Source organism: Prionailurus viverrinus, unplaced genomic scaffold (assembly GCF_022837055.1).
Source record: "Prionailurus viverrinus isolate Anna unplaced genomic scaffold, UM_Priviv_1.0 scaffold_35, whole genome shotgun sequence".
NCBI classification, from domain to species: Eukaryota; Metazoa; Chordata; class Mammalia; order Carnivora; family Felidae; genus Prionailurus; species Prionailurus viverrinus.
In genome coordinates this window covers 5587414-5604620 of record NW_025927605.1, presented here as the reverse complement: position 1 = coordinate 5604620, position 17207 = coordinate 5587414, and the positions used below count along the sequence as shown (strand labels likewise).

Sequence of the window (17207 nt, the reverse complement as noted above, 5' to 3'; positions counted from 1 at the left end):
AAACCAGGCGCCGGGGCCCGAAAGCGGGCCCGCGCTTTTTCTCCTCCCCTGCGCTGCTTCCCGCATTTTTTGCCGGGGCGCTCCGAGCTCTGCGCGGTTGGTGCGCCTCCCTCGCCCCGGCGGCGGGAGGAGCCGGGCGAGCGCAAAGGCGGCTGGTGCCAGTCCGCCTCCGACCGTCGCTCCCGGCTCCTCCCAGCGCTCGGGCTCCCGTCCCCAGTGGCTCCCGCTGGGAGGGGAAAACGAAGAGGGAGGCTTGGAAAGGCAGGGAGGAGCGGCTGAGGCTGGCGCCGGGAAAGCCAATCGATACTCCGTTACGGCGACGACCCGGGCCCTGCCTCATTAGGACGGTCGATTCGCTTATTCGTTATTCAAGATTTATTAGAGATGGTCACCGGGTCTGTCCCTCCAGAGAGCTTGATTATCCGGCCAGAAGGGCCATTAAGCGCACTGGCGGTGGGTGGCTCGAGTGAGGAAATTAGGAGACAAATATTCCGCAAGCTTCGTAGCGCCTGCCTCCTGCTTCCTTAAGCGCTCGCAGCTCAGGCCGCCCCGAAGCCGGGCCCCCCTGGACTGAATGCCTTCACCCTTTGGCCGGCGACAAGGAGACCTGCGGACATTGGCCGCCAAGTGACCTCAGAAGCTTCAGCCTTCAGCCCACAGCAGCCAAATGGGGCGGAGAGGAAGAGGATGGGCGGGAGAGATTTCCTCTTAGAGGGGGTGCTCGGAGAACCCGCGGGAGAAGATGCGGGGAGGGGTTAGAGAGCCCGGTCACCTACTCTCCTGTCCTTACGCGGGAATACCAGGAGTTTGCCGCCCCTCTTGGAAAGGGGGCTTTTGGCATGGACACACCCACTGTCCCCAGGGCAAGTGGGTCGACAGCAACCCGAATTCTGCCAGGGAAGACTCGCGCATCCTCTACTGTCCCCTAGTTGCCTTGTGGGGAGGGGAGCGCAGCAGGGAGTGTCACTCCTTTCCTGCTAAAAGATTCCTGGGGCAAGAGAAACCTGTAGGGGCTTCCCGAAGACCTCCATCCTACACACGATCCACAGGGGCACCTAGGGCTGCCTTCCAAGTGTGTGTACCGGAGTGGGGGGTGGTGGGGGACAGGTATCAGCCAGGAGGAGGAGGGCTGGTAAATCCGCACTTTGGTCCTTTCATCCCGGAGTGTTGCAGCTAGGGGGCCCATCACACTCACGCGGGTCCATCCACTCGTTCCTAGGAGAGTTATTAAACATCAGTCACTAGCAAACCACAGACAGAGGGATGAACACCCCACTACTCACTAAAACTTCGTTTTAATGTTTCCATCCTGGGCAACCAGTCCCCACCTCCCTGGCCTTTCTGACTTATCAGGAGAACTTTCTGAGAGCCAATCTTTCTCACATGTGAAGCTCTCTGGTCTCTTGACAAAGAAGCACCTGTCATGTACCAATGTGAAATACTGTACTAGGTACTGGAGACCTAAAGCTGATGAGCCAGGCTTTAGCCTGCAAGGAGCTCACGGCCCAGTGGGTTTACATAGCCTGTCCCGTTAGCTTCCATGGCACTGGGTATTCCTCCAGGTTGCCCGCACCAGCCCTGTGAGCACCTGGTAAGGGTGGGTAAGCAATGGGGAAGGTTTTCACAAGAGGTGTCCTTTGGGCCCAATCTTGAGGAGAAGCCAGATATCCAAGAGAACTGCCTGAGTCCTTTGCTTAGCTCTTCCTCCTGGAATGTGCCTCCGGCTGCCATTAGGTGCCAATGCGTCCCCTGCCTTCTGTGCTAGTTGTACGACTTCACAGGGGTCTCTAGCTGACGACTTCTCATCAGAAGAATCACTGTGTCTGGCGCAGACTAGAAGCCTCCAGAGGGCAGGAACCCTGGGAAATCTAATTAATTATTTCTGGCACATGCCAAGAGCTACTGTGAAATTAAGATCCCCTAGAAGATGATGACAAGGGCAGGAGAGGGTGGCTCCTCTAATGATTTTATGACTGTCTTTGCCTCTGTGTCCTTCGCGCCTTCTCTCTCCCCAAGACAATGTCGTTTGTCAGTTGCTGCTTCTATTTCTCCTTCTCTGCCCCACTGCTCTGTATTTCTAGAAAAAATAGTTTTGTTGTTGTTGTTTTCCTTTTTTGGAGGCTTCACGTATCAACTGCTTCTCTTTTCCCTCCATTTTCTTGGTGTCTTCCTTCCACTCACCGCACCTATTTCCCTGTCATCTCCCTTTTCTGTCTCTCTGTATCACCGCTCTGTTGTCTCTCACCTTTTGCTTCATCCCACACTTTCTCCCTGCCTTTGTCTCTGGCGCCACTTTCTTCCCTTCCAAACATAATATTTCGAGAGGGTAACATCGATTGAGGCAGACAAGGGAAAACTGTCCCACCTCCACTGTAAATTCATTCTTAATCCTACGAAAAATGCAACCTGAAACGTATTGCACAGCGAGACAAAAACCTCTGTCTTTGCCTTTCCTGCAATCCAGCCTGGGGGCGGGGTGGGAGGTAGGCGGTGGAGGAAAGTGCTGGAGAAATAATCCCATCATTGACTGAACATCAAGGAATTTTCAATCACAATGACCCTCCGACTTGCTACAGATAAAAACATCTGCCGTTTCAAAACGGAATTCGGCATCTTAGATGTTGGGAGGATACCGCTTAGGTTTTTCTTTTAGTAGAAGGGGGGGAAAAAGAAAGGCAGCGTCCCTGGGTGGGCTCGAACCACCAACCTTTCGGTTAACAGCCGAACGCGCTAACCGATTGCGCCACAGAGACTGCGACAACTGCCAGCGTGGCGGTGAGCCGAGTCAATGGGAGCGAGCCTATGACGGCGCAGGAATCCAACGGAAACCCTGCAATCGGGCGAAAGCAGTCAGGCCCTGGGGAGAAAGGGAAGGGTCCCAATCAAGGAAAGGGAGGAGGAGGGACCTTTACGTCCCTCCTCTATTGGTTCTGGGAGGGGTAGTCGGGGCTTCCTCTGGATCGCTCTTAGGGGAAGATAAGAAGATGGAAAAGCCCGAAACGTCCTTTTTTTAGGGTGACCTGAGTCTTGGGGATACGTGGGGAGGGGGGTCTCAAAAAGCATAACCACCTTTGGTCTCCAAACCTCCCCTTTGAACCTGAACCCCTGCAGCCGCAGCCCATCCGCGACGCCCTCCCTTTGCCCCTCCCCCCTCGAAACATTCAATATGTACTGAATCGGCGCCTCCTAAATACCAGGCACCGTTCTAGGCCAGCGAATGTGCAGAGCCTAGCATAGTACCTGGCACATAAGAGACGGAAGGATTTCTGGAAAGAATAAGTGAAACAAGCTAGCGTAAAACACCCGAGCCACACGGCGCGATCACAACACCGTGGTCCTTCAGCCACACGGCGCGATCACAACACGGCGCGATCACAACACCGTGGTCCCTATTCTGGGCTTCACCAGCCCACGTGCACACAGGTCCCAGCCCAGGTCCTCCGAGCCGGGAGTCCCGGTCCGCCGCGATCCCAGCTTGCACCGCGGCGCCAGGCTCTTCCGCACTCAACAGTGACTTTTCACTTTCCGCCTTCCCATTCTGGGTTTTGGCTTCTCAACCAAACTCCGGTTCTGATGACTGACAGATAGTCACAGCCAGTAGGAAGTCAAAATGTCCCGGAAGGGTCGGCCTTTGGGCGCACAGGGAAAAGGCAGCAAGAGTGGTTGTGCAGTGGGGGGCCTCAGCCGGTTGAGTGGAATTGTGGCGATTGCGGGTCCCAGTACGCCGCAGTCATGGTGAGATGGGGAGCGAGGAGAAGGGACGCGGGGTAGGGATTGAAGAACGGGGAGGGGGCACGGGAGCTTTGGGAGGCGGAGAGGGCCTGGTGGTCGTTTGAAGGGAAGCCGCCCGCGGTGAGGACCAGGGGTTCGAAGGCGGCTCCCCGCAGCTGCACAGCGCTAATGTCACAGCTGGGCTTCGGGGTGTCCAGGCGCCTCCAGAGGGGAGGACGGTGCACATAGGAGCCTTCGGATCAGGGGCTGCACCGGGGGCTCTGGCCGCATTTGGCCCGTCACGCTGAGTTCCTCCGCTCTGTCTGCCGCAGTCTATTATGTCCTATAACGGAGGGGCCGTCATGGCCATGAAGGGGAAGAACTGTGTGGCCATCGCTGCCGACAGGCGCTTCGGGATCCAGGCCCAGATGGTGACCACGGACTTCCAGAAGATCTTTCCCATGGGCGATCGGCTGTACATAGGTCTGGCCGGACTGGCCACCGATGTCCAGACTGTGTAAGTGTCGGGGGTCCCCGCCCCCACGCACGCCTCTTCTTGGACTAGCCTTGCCTGGTGTCTTGAGTGGCCCAGGTGTCAGTCATCTACCCCAGTGAATCAGAGACTTTGCCGGACACACCGTAAGCCATAAAGAATTGTACCCTAGCCAGCTTTCACCAGCATTTACTCATTTTCTCTGCACGGAGCACCTTACATGCAGGGACTCATTTAAACCGCTTAAGTACATTACCATGCTGCCGTCCCATTTTGCAGATGAAGAAACTGAAGGTCTTAGAGTTTCTTGCCCAAGGTGCAAGTTGATGAATGTCACTCAGGATCTCAATGCAGGTCTTCCTGGGGCTTGTGCTCAGTCCCTAAATAACTTCAGGTCTAGTTGGGAAAGGGATACAGAAAGATACCTGGTCCAAGATGAGTGCATATTAACTGCTAGGTTCCTCATCTAGTGGATAGAAGCCCTGGGATTTAAGAGGAAGAGGAGTCTGGGAGATGAAAGAGGTAGCTATTGTGTTGGTCCAAAAGAAAAAAAAAAAAAGGTATGAGGGTTATTGTCCTAATGGGATGGTAGTGATGGGAAAGGAAAGAAGGCATTTCTGAGAGTTTAGCAGCCTTAGTGGCTGCTTGGCTATTGTGAGGCCAAAGAGTCATTCACTGAGGGTGGGCTCTGTGTCTTTTTCATCTGCTACTAGTGTCTAGATTACTACTTGGCATATAGGTGATCCAGAAATGTCTGCAAGATGATTTTTGATTTGAGCGTGTTGACCGAAATCCAGAAATTCGGGCGGGCTAGTTTTAGGGGAAGGTGATGACTGATTTTTGACACCAATTTTGAAGGGACGAGGCGACCTAAGGAACATCTTTCGGGCACTTGGGAACTTGAAATCGTATCTCGGGGCTAGAGAGGCATCGGTGATCTTTTAAACCTCTGGGAACAGATTTTGGACAGAATGTGTAGAGAAAAATTAGCTGCCGTTCGAGAGCTGAACTGGACATTTAGTGGTGGGGGAAGACGAGAGGCCAGAGGAAAAGGATCAGGTTAGGGTTTCAAGAGGGAAGATGTCACAAGTGGCAGGTCCTCCAGGAAGCTGGTGGCCCAAAGAACAGCAGTTCCTGGACTTAGTTCTTAGAAGATCAAGAGACTAGTTCACTAATGTGGGTGGAAGTTGGTCAGAACGTTTTCTTGTTTCCGTCGAAGCTCCCTAAGTCTCAAGAACACGTGACTTGGAAATGCTTCCTTCTGGCATCAGGGCAACAGCTTCAAGTTGCCGTCACTGTAAAGGCCTCCATCGGCCTTCCTCTCCGCCCCTCACACCGTTTCCTTTTCTTCTGGAGGCTTTCTCACCGCCTTTGTAGGCTTGTGGGAGGTAACTGCTAATTTTGCAAGGCCTCAGTTTCCTCACCTGTAAGAGAAGCTCAGGTTGTGTCTAAGGCTCTTTGTTCTGGCGTCCTTTGACCCACTCAGCAGCTTTGCTTCTGGCATTGGTCTGCTCCTCCTCCCTGCCGGGGCCTGTCCTGGGCTCAGAGCTGTGGCACTGGTGGCCTTTGTTGGGCAAGTCTGAAACGTGGACATGAGGCCGGACTTCTGGTGAGAAAATCAGCGGGAGAGGAAGAGGGGAGTCTTGCTTGGCAAGGGCGGCGATTGTGTGTTTCCCTACGTACCTCCTGCCCTCTGCAGAGTGGACACTCGGGCACCTTCAGGAGTGACGTCCTAACTCCTTTCTCCTCCTGTCACAGTGCCCAGCGCCTCAAGTTCCGGCTGAACCTGTATGAGCTGAAGGAAGGTCGGCAGATCAAGCCTTACACCCTCATGAGCATGGTGGCCAACCTCTTATATGAGAAACGGTGAGCGGAAGTGTAGCCCAGGACTTTGTGGCCGCGTGGTCATGGCTGGAGGATGATTCCTCCTCCTCCCTCTCCCATTTCTTATTTGCAGGGTGATAACCCTGTTTTATGGGTCTGTTTTCTGTGGGCCTGACGACCAACCAGGAAAGAAAGGGCTACTTCAGAAGAAGGCAGGGAACGCACACAGCAGACAAACTTGCTTCCAGGCAGCAGAATTGACCCCAGCAAAGTGTGCCCTAGAGTCTCAGGACCTAGGAATTGGGTACCTGAATTTTGTCCGTTTTCTTTGAAGACTTTGTGACGAGGAAAGCAGAGGCCTAGCTCTAGAATCCAGTGCAGGAGCTGGGATGGAAGCAAAGGAGAGCCCCACAGGGACTTTCCTTTTCTCTTTTTTTCTTTTTGTTAAATTTTTTTACTGTTTATTTATTTTTGAGAGAGAGAGAGAGAGACAGAGTGCGAGCAGGGGAGCGGCAGAGAGAGAGGGAGACACAGAATCCGACGCAGGCTCCAGGCTCTGAGCTGTCAGCACAGAGCCCGACACAGGGCTCGAACCCACAAACCGTGAGATCATGACCTGAGCCGAAGTCGGACGCTTAACCCACTGAGCCACCCAGGCACCCCCCACAGGGACTTTTCTACTCATCTCTGGGCACAGCTGGGTAGCAAAATGACAAGTGGGGTTCTTTTTTTTTCCCCTTTATTTCTTTTTAAATCATTTAGTTTGAAATAATTTTGAACTTTATGGAAGAGTCACAGAAGTTTTTATTTAAGTAATCTCTACACCTAATGTGGGGCTCCAACTCACAACCCCAAGATCAAGAGTAGCACGCCACTCTGATTGAGGCAGCTAGGTGCTCCTTAGATGTCTTTTTAGAGTGTGGTGCCTGGGTGAGCCCAGTTGTGTAAGTGTTCGACTTCGGCTCAGGTCACGATCTCACATTTTGTGGGTTCGAGCCCCGCATCGGGCTCTGTGCTGACGGCTCAGAGCCTGGAGCCTGCTTCGGATTCTGTCTCCCTTTCTCTCTGCCCCTCCCCCACTCATGCTCTGTCTCTCCAAAGTGAATAAATGTTTTAAAAAAAATTAAACTTTATTTTACAGAGAGCAGGGAGAAGGGGCAGAGGGGGAGAGGGAGACTCTTAAGCAGGCTCCACACTCAGCGTAGAGCCCAATGAAGGGCTCGATCCCATGACCCCGGGATCATGACCTGAGCCGGATTCGAGAGTTGGATGTTCAACGGATTGCACCACCCAGGTGCCCCTAAACAATTTTTTAAACTGATTGTAGATGGGGGAAATGTCTTTCACACCTGTAAAAATTACCTCACATTTAAGTATATGAATAATGGCTCATGTTTCTGTTTTTGTTTTTTAGAATGTTTATGTATTTGTTTTGACAGAGAGAGTAGGGGAGGGGCAGAGAGAGAGAATCCCGAGTAGACTCCTTACCGTCAGCGCAGAACAAGCAAACTTTACACCCAGCACGGGGCTTGAACTCACAACCAAGGTAGTGAGTGCAAGCCCCGTGCTGGGTACAGAGATTACTTAAAATCAGTAAGTAAACTTAAAAAAGAAAAGAGTCACATGCTGTACTGACTGAGCCAGTGCCCCATCGTGTTTATTGGGAATAAAAATACGGGGGCACCTGGCTGGCTCAGGCGGTACGGCTCTTGATCTCAGGGTCATGAGTCCGCGTTCCATGCTGCGCGTAGAGGTAACTTAAAACAATCTTTTGGGGCGCCTGGGTGGCGCAGTCGGTTAAGCGTCCGACTTCAGCCAGGTCACGATCTCGCGGTCTGTGAGTTCGAGCCCCGCGTCGGGCTCTGGGCCGATGGCTCAGAGCCTGGAGCCTGTTTCCGATTCTGTGTCTCCCTCTCTCTCTGCCCCTCCCCCGTTCATGCTCTGTCTCTCTCTGTCCCAAAAATAAATAAAAAACGTTGGAAAAAAAAAAATTAAAAAAAAACAATCTTTTAACAAGAAAAAGAAAACTACAGGATTTTTGAGGCTGACCTGGTAAGTCCTAGCTTCTCAGCTAACTGGGAGCTTTCTGTACAAGCCCACCTGAAGTCAGGGATTTTCTAGCAGGATCGACTAATTCTGTGATTTGCAAACTTAAGCAGTGGACAGAACCTTTTTTTTTTTTTTTTTTTTTTTTTTTAGAATTATCTTTTACGGAGCTATAATTTAAGGTCATGCTCTCAGGTATTACTGAGAGCCAATATAAGACATAGGTAAATAAAGACAAGATGGGGCGACTGGGTGGTTCAGTCAGTTAAGTGTCCGACTCTTGATTTCAGCTCAGTTCATCATCTCAGTTCGTGAGATCTAGCCTGATGTTGGTCTCTGCACTGTCAGCGGGGAGTCTGCTCGGGATTCTCTCTATTTCCTTCTCTCTCTGCCCCTCCCCTGCTCGTGCTTGCTGTCTCTCTCTCTCTCTCTCTCTCTCTCTCTCTCTCAAAACAAATACATAAACATTTTTTAAAAATAAAGATAAGACATCTTTACTTACTATTTTTATTGAGAATAACGGCCATTAGCTTTTGCGGATTTTTTTTTGGTTTAATGTTTATTTTTGAGAGAGAGAGAGAGACACAGTATGAGTGGGGGAGGGGCAGAGAGAGAGGGAGACACAGAACCTGAAGCAGGCTCTGGGCTCTGGGCTGGAACTCACAAACTGCAAGATCATGACCTGACCCGAAGTCGGATGCTTAACTGAGCCCCCCAGGTGTCCCAGCTTTTGAGTATTTTATGATAGATTTCTGAGATTAGGTCTACTCAGAGCTCAGGGTCTAGGACAAAGGTCCGATAATCTATTTCCTGTAGGCAGACAACAAAAATAACCCAGCTTCCTGAGTATCCTTCTTTGCCTTATCTGCCAAGAGACTCAGAACAAAACTTTGTGTTCAGTCTGGGTGTCTTGTTATTGTTTTAATGATTTTTATTTTTTAGTGTGTTTCCTATAAACTGCTTCAAGTCCATTTTCGAAAGGAGTGGAGGTATAGGTAGATACATGAATAGAGAATTGAATGGTAGTAGGACTTTGGTGAGGATAGGGAAGAGTAGAAGAACTCAGAATTCCCAGAAATAGGAAGTGGAAGAGAGGGTCAGGGGGGCGGAGGCTATGAAGGCAGGTGTCAGGGAAAAGAAGTCTTAAAGCACTGTCAGATGCCAGGAGGTGGGGAAGGGTGAATCAAAGCTGGCCCTATGGGAGGCAACTGGCTGGCTGAGTCAGTAGAACATGTGACTCTTAGAGTCTTGAGGGGCGCCCGGGTGGCTCAGTTGGTTAAGGGACTGACTTCGGCTCGGGTTGTGATCTCACAGTTTGTGAGTTCGAGCCCCGCGTCGGGCTCTGTGCTGGCGGCTTGGAGCCTGGGGCCCGCTTCGGGTTCTGTGTCTCCCTCCCTCCTTCTCTCTCTCTCTCTCTCTTTCTCTGCCCCTCTCCCACTCATGCTCGCTTGCTCTCTCAAAAATAAATAAACATTAAAAAAAAAAAAAGTCTTCTGGGTAGGTCTGAACAAGAAGGCGATTGTTCTTGAGTCCTGGTTTCTCTCTGCTCCTGGCCTGCACAGGTTTGGCCCCTACTACACAGAGCCAGTCATCGCCGGGTTGGACCCGAAGACCTTCAAGCCCTTCATCTGCTCCCTAGACCTCATCGGCTGCCCCATGGTGACTGACGACTTTGTGGTCAGCGGCACCTGCTCCGAACAAATGTATGGGATGTGCGAGTCCCTCTGGGAGCCCAACATGGTGAGTTGGTGGCATGGAGTGGGGCCGGGCTCTGAGGTGTCCACCCCTTGGCCATCGGGGAAAAATGTGTTTATGTGGCACACGATGAAGAGAGTGACGCAGGTAGGAGAGAGCCACAGCTGCTTGGCCTCGGGACGGTGTCCAGAAACGGCCGGGCCTTGGTGCAGGCTGGCTCCAGGGAGAACAGCATCTGTCAGGAGACCCCGGTCAGATATTTGCCGCAACAGCAGATGGTTCCTTACCTTGGAGTAACTCCTTACGGGCTTTTCACACCCGTTCGTTGAACAAACATTTAACAAGGTGTAGGGTCACAGCCGAGGCGGGTCAGCGGAATGGGCTCTGGAGCCGGGTTGTCTGGGCTGGAAACCTGGATCCACCCGTCACTTAGTTATGTTCTCAGGTATGTCACTTTGTCTCTTTGTGCCTCCATGACCTCGGCTGTGGAATGGGGATAACGGCGTAGTCTACCTTAGGAGGGGCAGTGTGAGGGAAACACATGAAGACTGGAACGGTCCCTGACGGGAAGGGTTGGCTGTTGTGCCAGCTCTGCCGGGCCCCGCTGGCCTGTCTTCAAGGCCTCACTGCAGTCTGGTGAAGCAAGACAGACCCCCAAACGGGTGTTAAAAAATGCAGTTTGCCAGGATGAGAGGAAACAAAAGGTCTGATTGGCGGAAGAAACAGCCTGTGCCAAGGTACCAGAGGGGCGAGTGTGTTCGGTGATGAGAGAGCTTGCTGTGGCTGCTCTGTGGGGGGAGATGATGGCGGAGAGCAAGAGTGGGCTGCGACTTCAAAAGGCCTTGAATGCCGTTCCAGAGTCTGAACTTTTCCCCCGGTACCTGATGTCAAAGGTAGGTAGGAACCGGCACCCGCAGGTAGATGCCATAGGCTCTCGTGCTCGCCTGCAGGAGGCGCTGAGCGAGGCCTGAGCAAAGATCGTCAGGGGAGGGGCAGGGGTGCCTCTGGCGTCTAGAGCATTTGGTCATTTCAACCAGAAGTGAGGGAGGTGGAGACAATGAGGGTGTCGTGAGTTTTCTCACGAAGCCAACCCAGATGGAGGACGTAGGAGAAGGAGAAGGTTGGGGGGCTGGGGAGTGGGTTGACGGTTGGACAGATCGAGTTTTGAGGTACCTGTGTGACACCCAGGAGGAGAGCCCATGGACAACTCCTAAAGCACGTGGAAGTCAAATAGGGATTCTCCCCATTTGACAGAAGGGGGATTGAACTTAGCGAAGGAACATGTGACTTGTCCAGGGTCACACTGCTGGTTAGTAGAGGCAGTTCAGGGCTTCGCTTTCCCTTACATAACCTGCTTCCTTCTGAGCAGCCGAGGGGGCTTCCCACATCCTGGGAATCGTCCCTCACTTCAGGCGTGAGGGTGGCCAGAGTTGGGGATCTTGAGCCTAGAAAAGAGAGAGTTAAAGGGTTCAACCAAGTTAGGGTCTGAGGCTTCTGCTTGTTGGCAGGATCCAGAACACCTGTTTGAAACCATCTCACAAGCCATGCTGAATGCCGTGGATCGGGATGCAGTGTCAGGCATGGGAGTCATTGTCCACGTCATGTGAGTACGAGCTGGAAAAAGTCTAGAAACTTTGCGTACACCTGCCTCTCCCCTCCCCCACAAACACCCCATCTTCCCATCCCCCTGATCAGGAGTGAGGGAGGAAAGGTGCTTGTGGCAGGCTTGGGATAGCAGAAATCCATGCTTCTCCAAGGGTGGCGGCAAGGAGCCTCTTGCGGTTCCCCTGGCCTCTGTCAGGTGAGGCTCCGTGACCCTGAGTTTCCTCCCTACTTGCTCACAGTAGGAAGTGTCCCCAAAGTCTCAGGGACCTGTGTGGGGATGAGCCACAGCAGCGCTACTGCAGACTGGTCAAGACTCTAGGTGACTCCCTCCTCTCCCAACTCCCGCCTCTGGGTGACATTCTGAGCCACGACTGGCTGGTGCTCCGGGCGCTGGGAATGATTTTCCAGCCCCAGCCGGCTCCCTAACTGCCATCCCCTTTCCTCTCATCTGGAGCTGTCACCAGGAACCCGAATGGATGAAGTAGATGTCCTCCCGACAGCTTTCCTTGGGCACATCCCCAAATAAGCATTTGGACCCTTTAGTTATGGGGTAGCTTGCTCAATTATCACGAAAAACAGACTGGGGCTGATAGCAGACAATTCACCCTCGGGCCCTTTTATGTTCCTTGGGATGAAACGTCCTTCCTAAATGACTGGTCCTCCGGGCCTGGGGGAGCTCCTGCCCTTCTTCGGCGGGCTGTGCAGTCAGGCCGTCCTCTTACTCTTGGTGGTTCCCGCCCTGGAGAGCTGTCACTAGTCTCCTGTCTTTCCCCCCTTCCTCATCCCAGGCTGAGCAGACAGGCTAAGGTTAGTGCAACATGAGCAAGACAGTCAAACCTAGAATTGGCTGGACAGCTCCGTTCTGCAGTCTAGAATGGCGTAGATGTTTTGTGACTTTTCTCCCTCTGCAGTGAGAAGGACAGGATTACCACCAGGACACTGAAGGCCCGCATGGACTAACCCTCTGTTCTCAGAGCCTACTTTTTTTTTTTTTTTTTTTTTAAATAAAATAGTTTTTTTCTTTCACTTCTGCTTCTTTGTCTTTGGGACTTTTACCCGAGATCTTTGATCCCCGCTAGGCACTTACAGATAGCTCCTCAGGGTGTAGCTCAGCCCTTGGGTTTTCTTCTGGACTTGCAGCCAACTCTACCGGTACACCAGCGGGGAGAACATCGACGCGTCACTTGCTGAGTGTCTGCTGTGTGGTAGGCCCGGCACAAAGTGCTTTACACATTCTAGAATTTAATCATCATGGTGACTTAAGGCAGCTGACGTAATCTTCTTTTATGGGCAGTTAACTTGTTCAGGGTGACTTTAATAAATGGTAAAGCAAAGATGTAAACCCATATTCTATTTGACCCCAAAGCCTAGAATGCTTTGCACTCAATTCTACAGGAAAACTTTTTTTTTTTTTTTTTTTTCCCTTGAGAGAGAAAGTGAGCACATGAGCAGGGGAGGGGCAGAGAGAATCCCAAGAAGGCTCCGCACTGTAACAAGCCTGACCCAGGGCTCCAACACACAAACCATGAGAACGTGACCTGAGCTGAAATCAAGAGTCAGACCCTTAACCAACTGAGCCACCCAGGCACCCCTATAGGAAAACTCTTAAATCTTTCATAGTTTCAGGTAGAAATTTGGCTAAGTAACTACAAGTAATAGGCTTATGGATCAGTGTTTTGTTTTTTATTAAAATGTTTGCTTATTTTTGAAAGAGAGAGCGAGAATACAAGCAGGGGAAAGGGAAAGAGAGAGGGAGACAGAATCCGAAGCAGGCTCCAGGCTCCGAGATGTCCACAAAGAGCCCGACATGGGGCTCGAACCCACAAATTGGAGATCATGACCTGAGCCGAGGTCGGACGCTTAACCGACTGAGCCACCCAGGTGTCTTTTAACCTTGGGTGCACATTAGCCACAAACATGCTTTGATACCATCCTTCAAGATTCTGATTTAACTGGCTTTTAAAGGCCTGGGTGCCTGTCTTTCCAAAAAGCTCCCCAAATTATTCCAGCTTCCAACCTGTGGTGGCGGCTCCCAAACTTGAGCCTCCATCAGAATCTCCTGGAGGACCTGTTAAAACTCTGATTCACCTGAAACCATTATTACACCTCATGTTTGGATTTAAATAGAATTAAATAAAAAAAAAAAAAACTTTCTGATTCAGATCTGCAGAGGGACCCGGAATTTCTGATTCCCAGGCGCTGCTGATCCTGCTCACCCAGAACCACACCGGGAGGATCACTAGATTTTTAAGCTCAATCTAAATGGAGAACATGAGGTACACAGAGGTCACCTGTTCAAAGTCAGCCACATAGCCAGTCAAGGGAGAGCTGGGACAGGGGTGGTAGTTGTGTGTGGCTCTTAGCCAGTGCTGGTTTTACGTAGTTAAGAGAGGCGAGAAGCGGGTGGTTTGTCCATTTCTCAATGTGCGCAGTAAGGTCACGACGGCTGCCCAGTTCTGGTGCCTGTGCTCTTAACCGCTGCTCTGTTAGCCACATCTGAAAGCAGGCGGCCAAAGTCACATCACGGCCTGTATATACTCTTTCTCCAAACTCAAGCCAGACACTGATTTCACCCAAGCAGCCTTTGAAACTGGGGCCAAAACCTTTTAATTCTGAGAAAAATAAAGGCTCGTTTCCAAAGGACTGACACATGACAGATGTGTACACAAAGTTTTTTGAGTTTTATTTGTTCCTTGGGTTGGAGATTCATCTTCACATGCATGCATTTTTAAACAGTAACAGTGTCTCGAACTGTTCCGAGCAGACATTAGACAAGCACAAGGGGTTGAAAATTCCTATTTAAAAAATGGAGAGTGCGGTGAGAACCGAGAAGTGACACACACATGAAGGGGTCGTATTTATCCTGCTCCCCCAAAAGCTGAATCTCAGCTTCATTCACATTTTTTGATTACAATGATTTGACCTGATGTTGAGGTGTGCTGAGCGGCACCGGCCTCCCCCTAAAGGCTGTTTGTTGGTTCACAACTCACAAAATAGCTCTGAGCGAGGGGGAAGGAACTCCTCTGGAAGTTTCCTCCCCAGCCTCTGAAGGATCTCGGCACAACTCGCTGGGGACAGCTGAGTCTCCCCTTCCCTCTGGAGGCACTCTTCGTAGGCGGCACATCTCAGAGGAAAGCTAGGCAGTCACTGCCCCTGCAGGTGGCTGGTAGGTTTGGGGGCAGTTGTTCGGATGTGTTTTCCCTTTGATTTCTGTGCTCAGGCTGGGCCCCCGCCCCCCCCCCCCCCCATTTCTGCCAGAAAGAAGTGAGGTCCCTAGACTCGGGGGAGCCATATAAGGCCAGAGCTGTAAGGGCCATTTAAACACACTGTCCCTTCTGGCCCCTAACACTCGAGTAGCTCAGATGCTAGGGAGTGCTGAAGTTTTTTTTCCCTCCCAACTTGAATTGGTAAGACAATTGGGGGGGTGGGGATTGGCTACTGAGAGAAGTCCTGTGTCTTTGGTCCACCTCCCCAGGGCAGACCCTGGCAGACTGAAGAGGGAAAGTCAACTAGGGCAGGAGTCTAGTCCCAAGCCCTGAGCGCTACCAGGGGACCTGTTTGAGGCCTAAAGCACAGGCGAGAGAAACAGTAGGAGTTGGGAGAGGGGAGGGAGAGCTGCCTGTGGTGGGAACTTAGAAGGTGCCACTGAGAACAGCCACAGGGGCGACTCGTGGCACCCGCCACAGACCAGTAACCCCTGAGCTAGATAAGGAGAGATGGAGCGCTGCTTCAGTCTGCTCCCGGAACTGCTGGCTTCCCAGCCCGCCCTGTACCCCCAAACCGCAGGGCACAGGGAAGGAGCTTGCACTGGGGTGGGGGTGGGGGGACAAAGACTCAGTGGTTCACTAATAGGAACAAGGGCCAGAGGCCTTCATCTAGTGGTCTACGCGGAGTCTTCAGAGGACCAGCCTGGGTTTCTCAGCCCCAGACTCTCAGGACGGGTGAAGCTGCAACTGGCTAGGTGGTCAAGGTGGGGGGAATGGAGAGGAATCCTGCCCTGACCCCCATCCCGGGCTTCACCCAGTCCGTCACGTCCTATCCTTACACCTGGTTCTTAGGAGACCCCCAAATTATTCTAGGGTGCCGTGGGACAGCTGAGCTTTTCTTCAGGGCTCCAGAGAGGAAGGCTGAGGGTAGTCCTTTGCTCTTGGATGCCTTCTGCAGGGAGAGCGGGAAGGTGGGGCTCTGAGAAAGGAGTGGGGGCAGACAAAGGCTTGGCCATCAGTTCACTTTCTCCACATTCAGACCACAAACCAAACACATCGGCATCATTACAGAAAGAAGAAAAAGAAAACTGGCATAAACCAAGATAAATAGCTTTTAAACATTTGAATGCCAAAGGAATTAGAGGGCCAAACCCAAGGTTTTGAAGATAGCACAGAGAATGACCTTTTAAAAAAATCTAAAGTCCACCCGACCACAGCTCAAATGTTTTGACCCAAACAACAATACTGTCAAAAAAAAAAAAAAGCATTTGAAACAGAATGCTACTCTCAAAATGTAAACAATATACAAAAAAAAAAAAAAAAACCACCCCAAAACCCCACAAAAAACACAAAACTCAATGTTAAAGAAGTTAGATACCTGGTAGCTCATTTTTAACCGATGGATTGTGTTACACTTTTCACACACATGATGGCAACATAATCAGCAGACCAAACGCAGGAAGCCGGTGGGAGCCCAAGGCTGTGGCCTCTGCTGGAGGATAGCCCGCCAAGCTCGGAAGATGCGGGCCTCCCGAGGGACAGATCCAAATTTCCATTCTTGATTAGGAGGTGGGGAAATCAAGTCCAAACATCGTTCCTACGTAATCCCGTCCTAAGTCAGATCTGTTTTCTCCGTGAGCCACTTGGTTCCAAGTTCTTCCCCAAGTCACTTCATGGCCTCGCTGCTGCTGATCATTCAGAGCTGCCTACGGCCCCTTCCTGGGCCGGGGGGCGGTTGTCTGACCTATTTGCCTCTTCCAGAACAGTTCCAGCAGCCTCACTGGAGTCCAAGAATGCTGCCTCCATTCCCCCCTCACCTAAACGCTGCAGGTAGGGCACGGAGGCGGTGGTTCCTGCTCCAGAAGCTGAACTTGGCCAGGTTTGGAGGGAGCCGCAGGAAACCAATCCATCCATTTGAAATGTTTCCATAAACTTTCATCGCACCTGTGGGGTTATCTACAAAAGTTTTACCATAGATCATCCCAAATCCCCAGTTCCGGGTGAGGGGGTGAGAAGGGGCAGGAATGTACCTCCCCCAACACAGGGCTGTTCTCTCTGAGCCAGACCAGACTGCTCTGATGGCATCACAGAATGACACCCGGCTCAGTTCTGAGGCCTGGGTAGCTCAGCAGGTGGGTGGGGACCCTGCACGAAGCTGCAGGAAGCCACTCCCGAAGCACCCCTGGGGTGGCAGATCTGCTCAAAGTTAAGACGGGGGCATCAAGGAAAACAGCCCCAAAGCTGGGCCAGGTCGAATCCCGTTTCAGGCCTCCACATTGGATTTCCTGGGTCACATCTTCAAGTGACTCTGCGGCAAGCTCAGGCTTGGGTGCCACACTCCACGGTGGGGAGCAGCACTCCCTGATGGCCACAACTGTCCAGGGGGACAGACCACAGGCACAGGGCATCAGATTATCTACATGGTGGCCCTGGGGCTTGAGGAGGCCTCTCTGCAAGGAGCATCCCAGGCACGTGGAGGTCTCCCCCAGCTAAAAGCTCAACTACAAGGGAGGGTGCGTGGGAGAAGGTCAGGAGGAAGTCAATGGATGGAGGGCACAAGGCCTCACTGGATACTCATCAGGTTCTGGGGGTTTCCCAAGGGGAAATAACCATCGAAGCATGAAGGC

General features: G+C 51.9%; 1 protein-coding gene and 1 non-coding gene across 2 annotated transcripts; one reads left to right on the top strand and one right to left on the bottom strand.

Moving 5' to 3' along the window:
* Positions 1-2679: 2679 nt before the first annotated feature.
* On the bottom strand, positions 2680-2753 carry TRNAN-GUU (transfer RNA asparagine (anticodon GUU)). Its single transcript has one exon. It is a non-coding gene; the product is annotated as a tRNA-Asn (tRNA).
* Positions 2754-3596: 843 nt separating this feature from the next.
* PSMB3 (proteasome 20S subunit beta 3) lies at positions 3597-12400 on the top strand. Its single transcript, XM_047846032.1, has 6 exons — positions 3597-3735; positions 4044-4228; positions 5963-6070; positions 9637-9814; positions 11278-11372; positions 12286-12400. Exons 1-6 carry the CDS (start codon positions 3733-3735, stop codon positions 12332-12334), a joined length of 618 nt encoding a protein of 205 aa, XP_047701988.1. The 5' UTR covers positions 3597-3732; the 3' UTR covers positions 12335-12400.
* The last annotated feature ends 4807 nt before the right edge of the window (positions 12401-17207 follow it).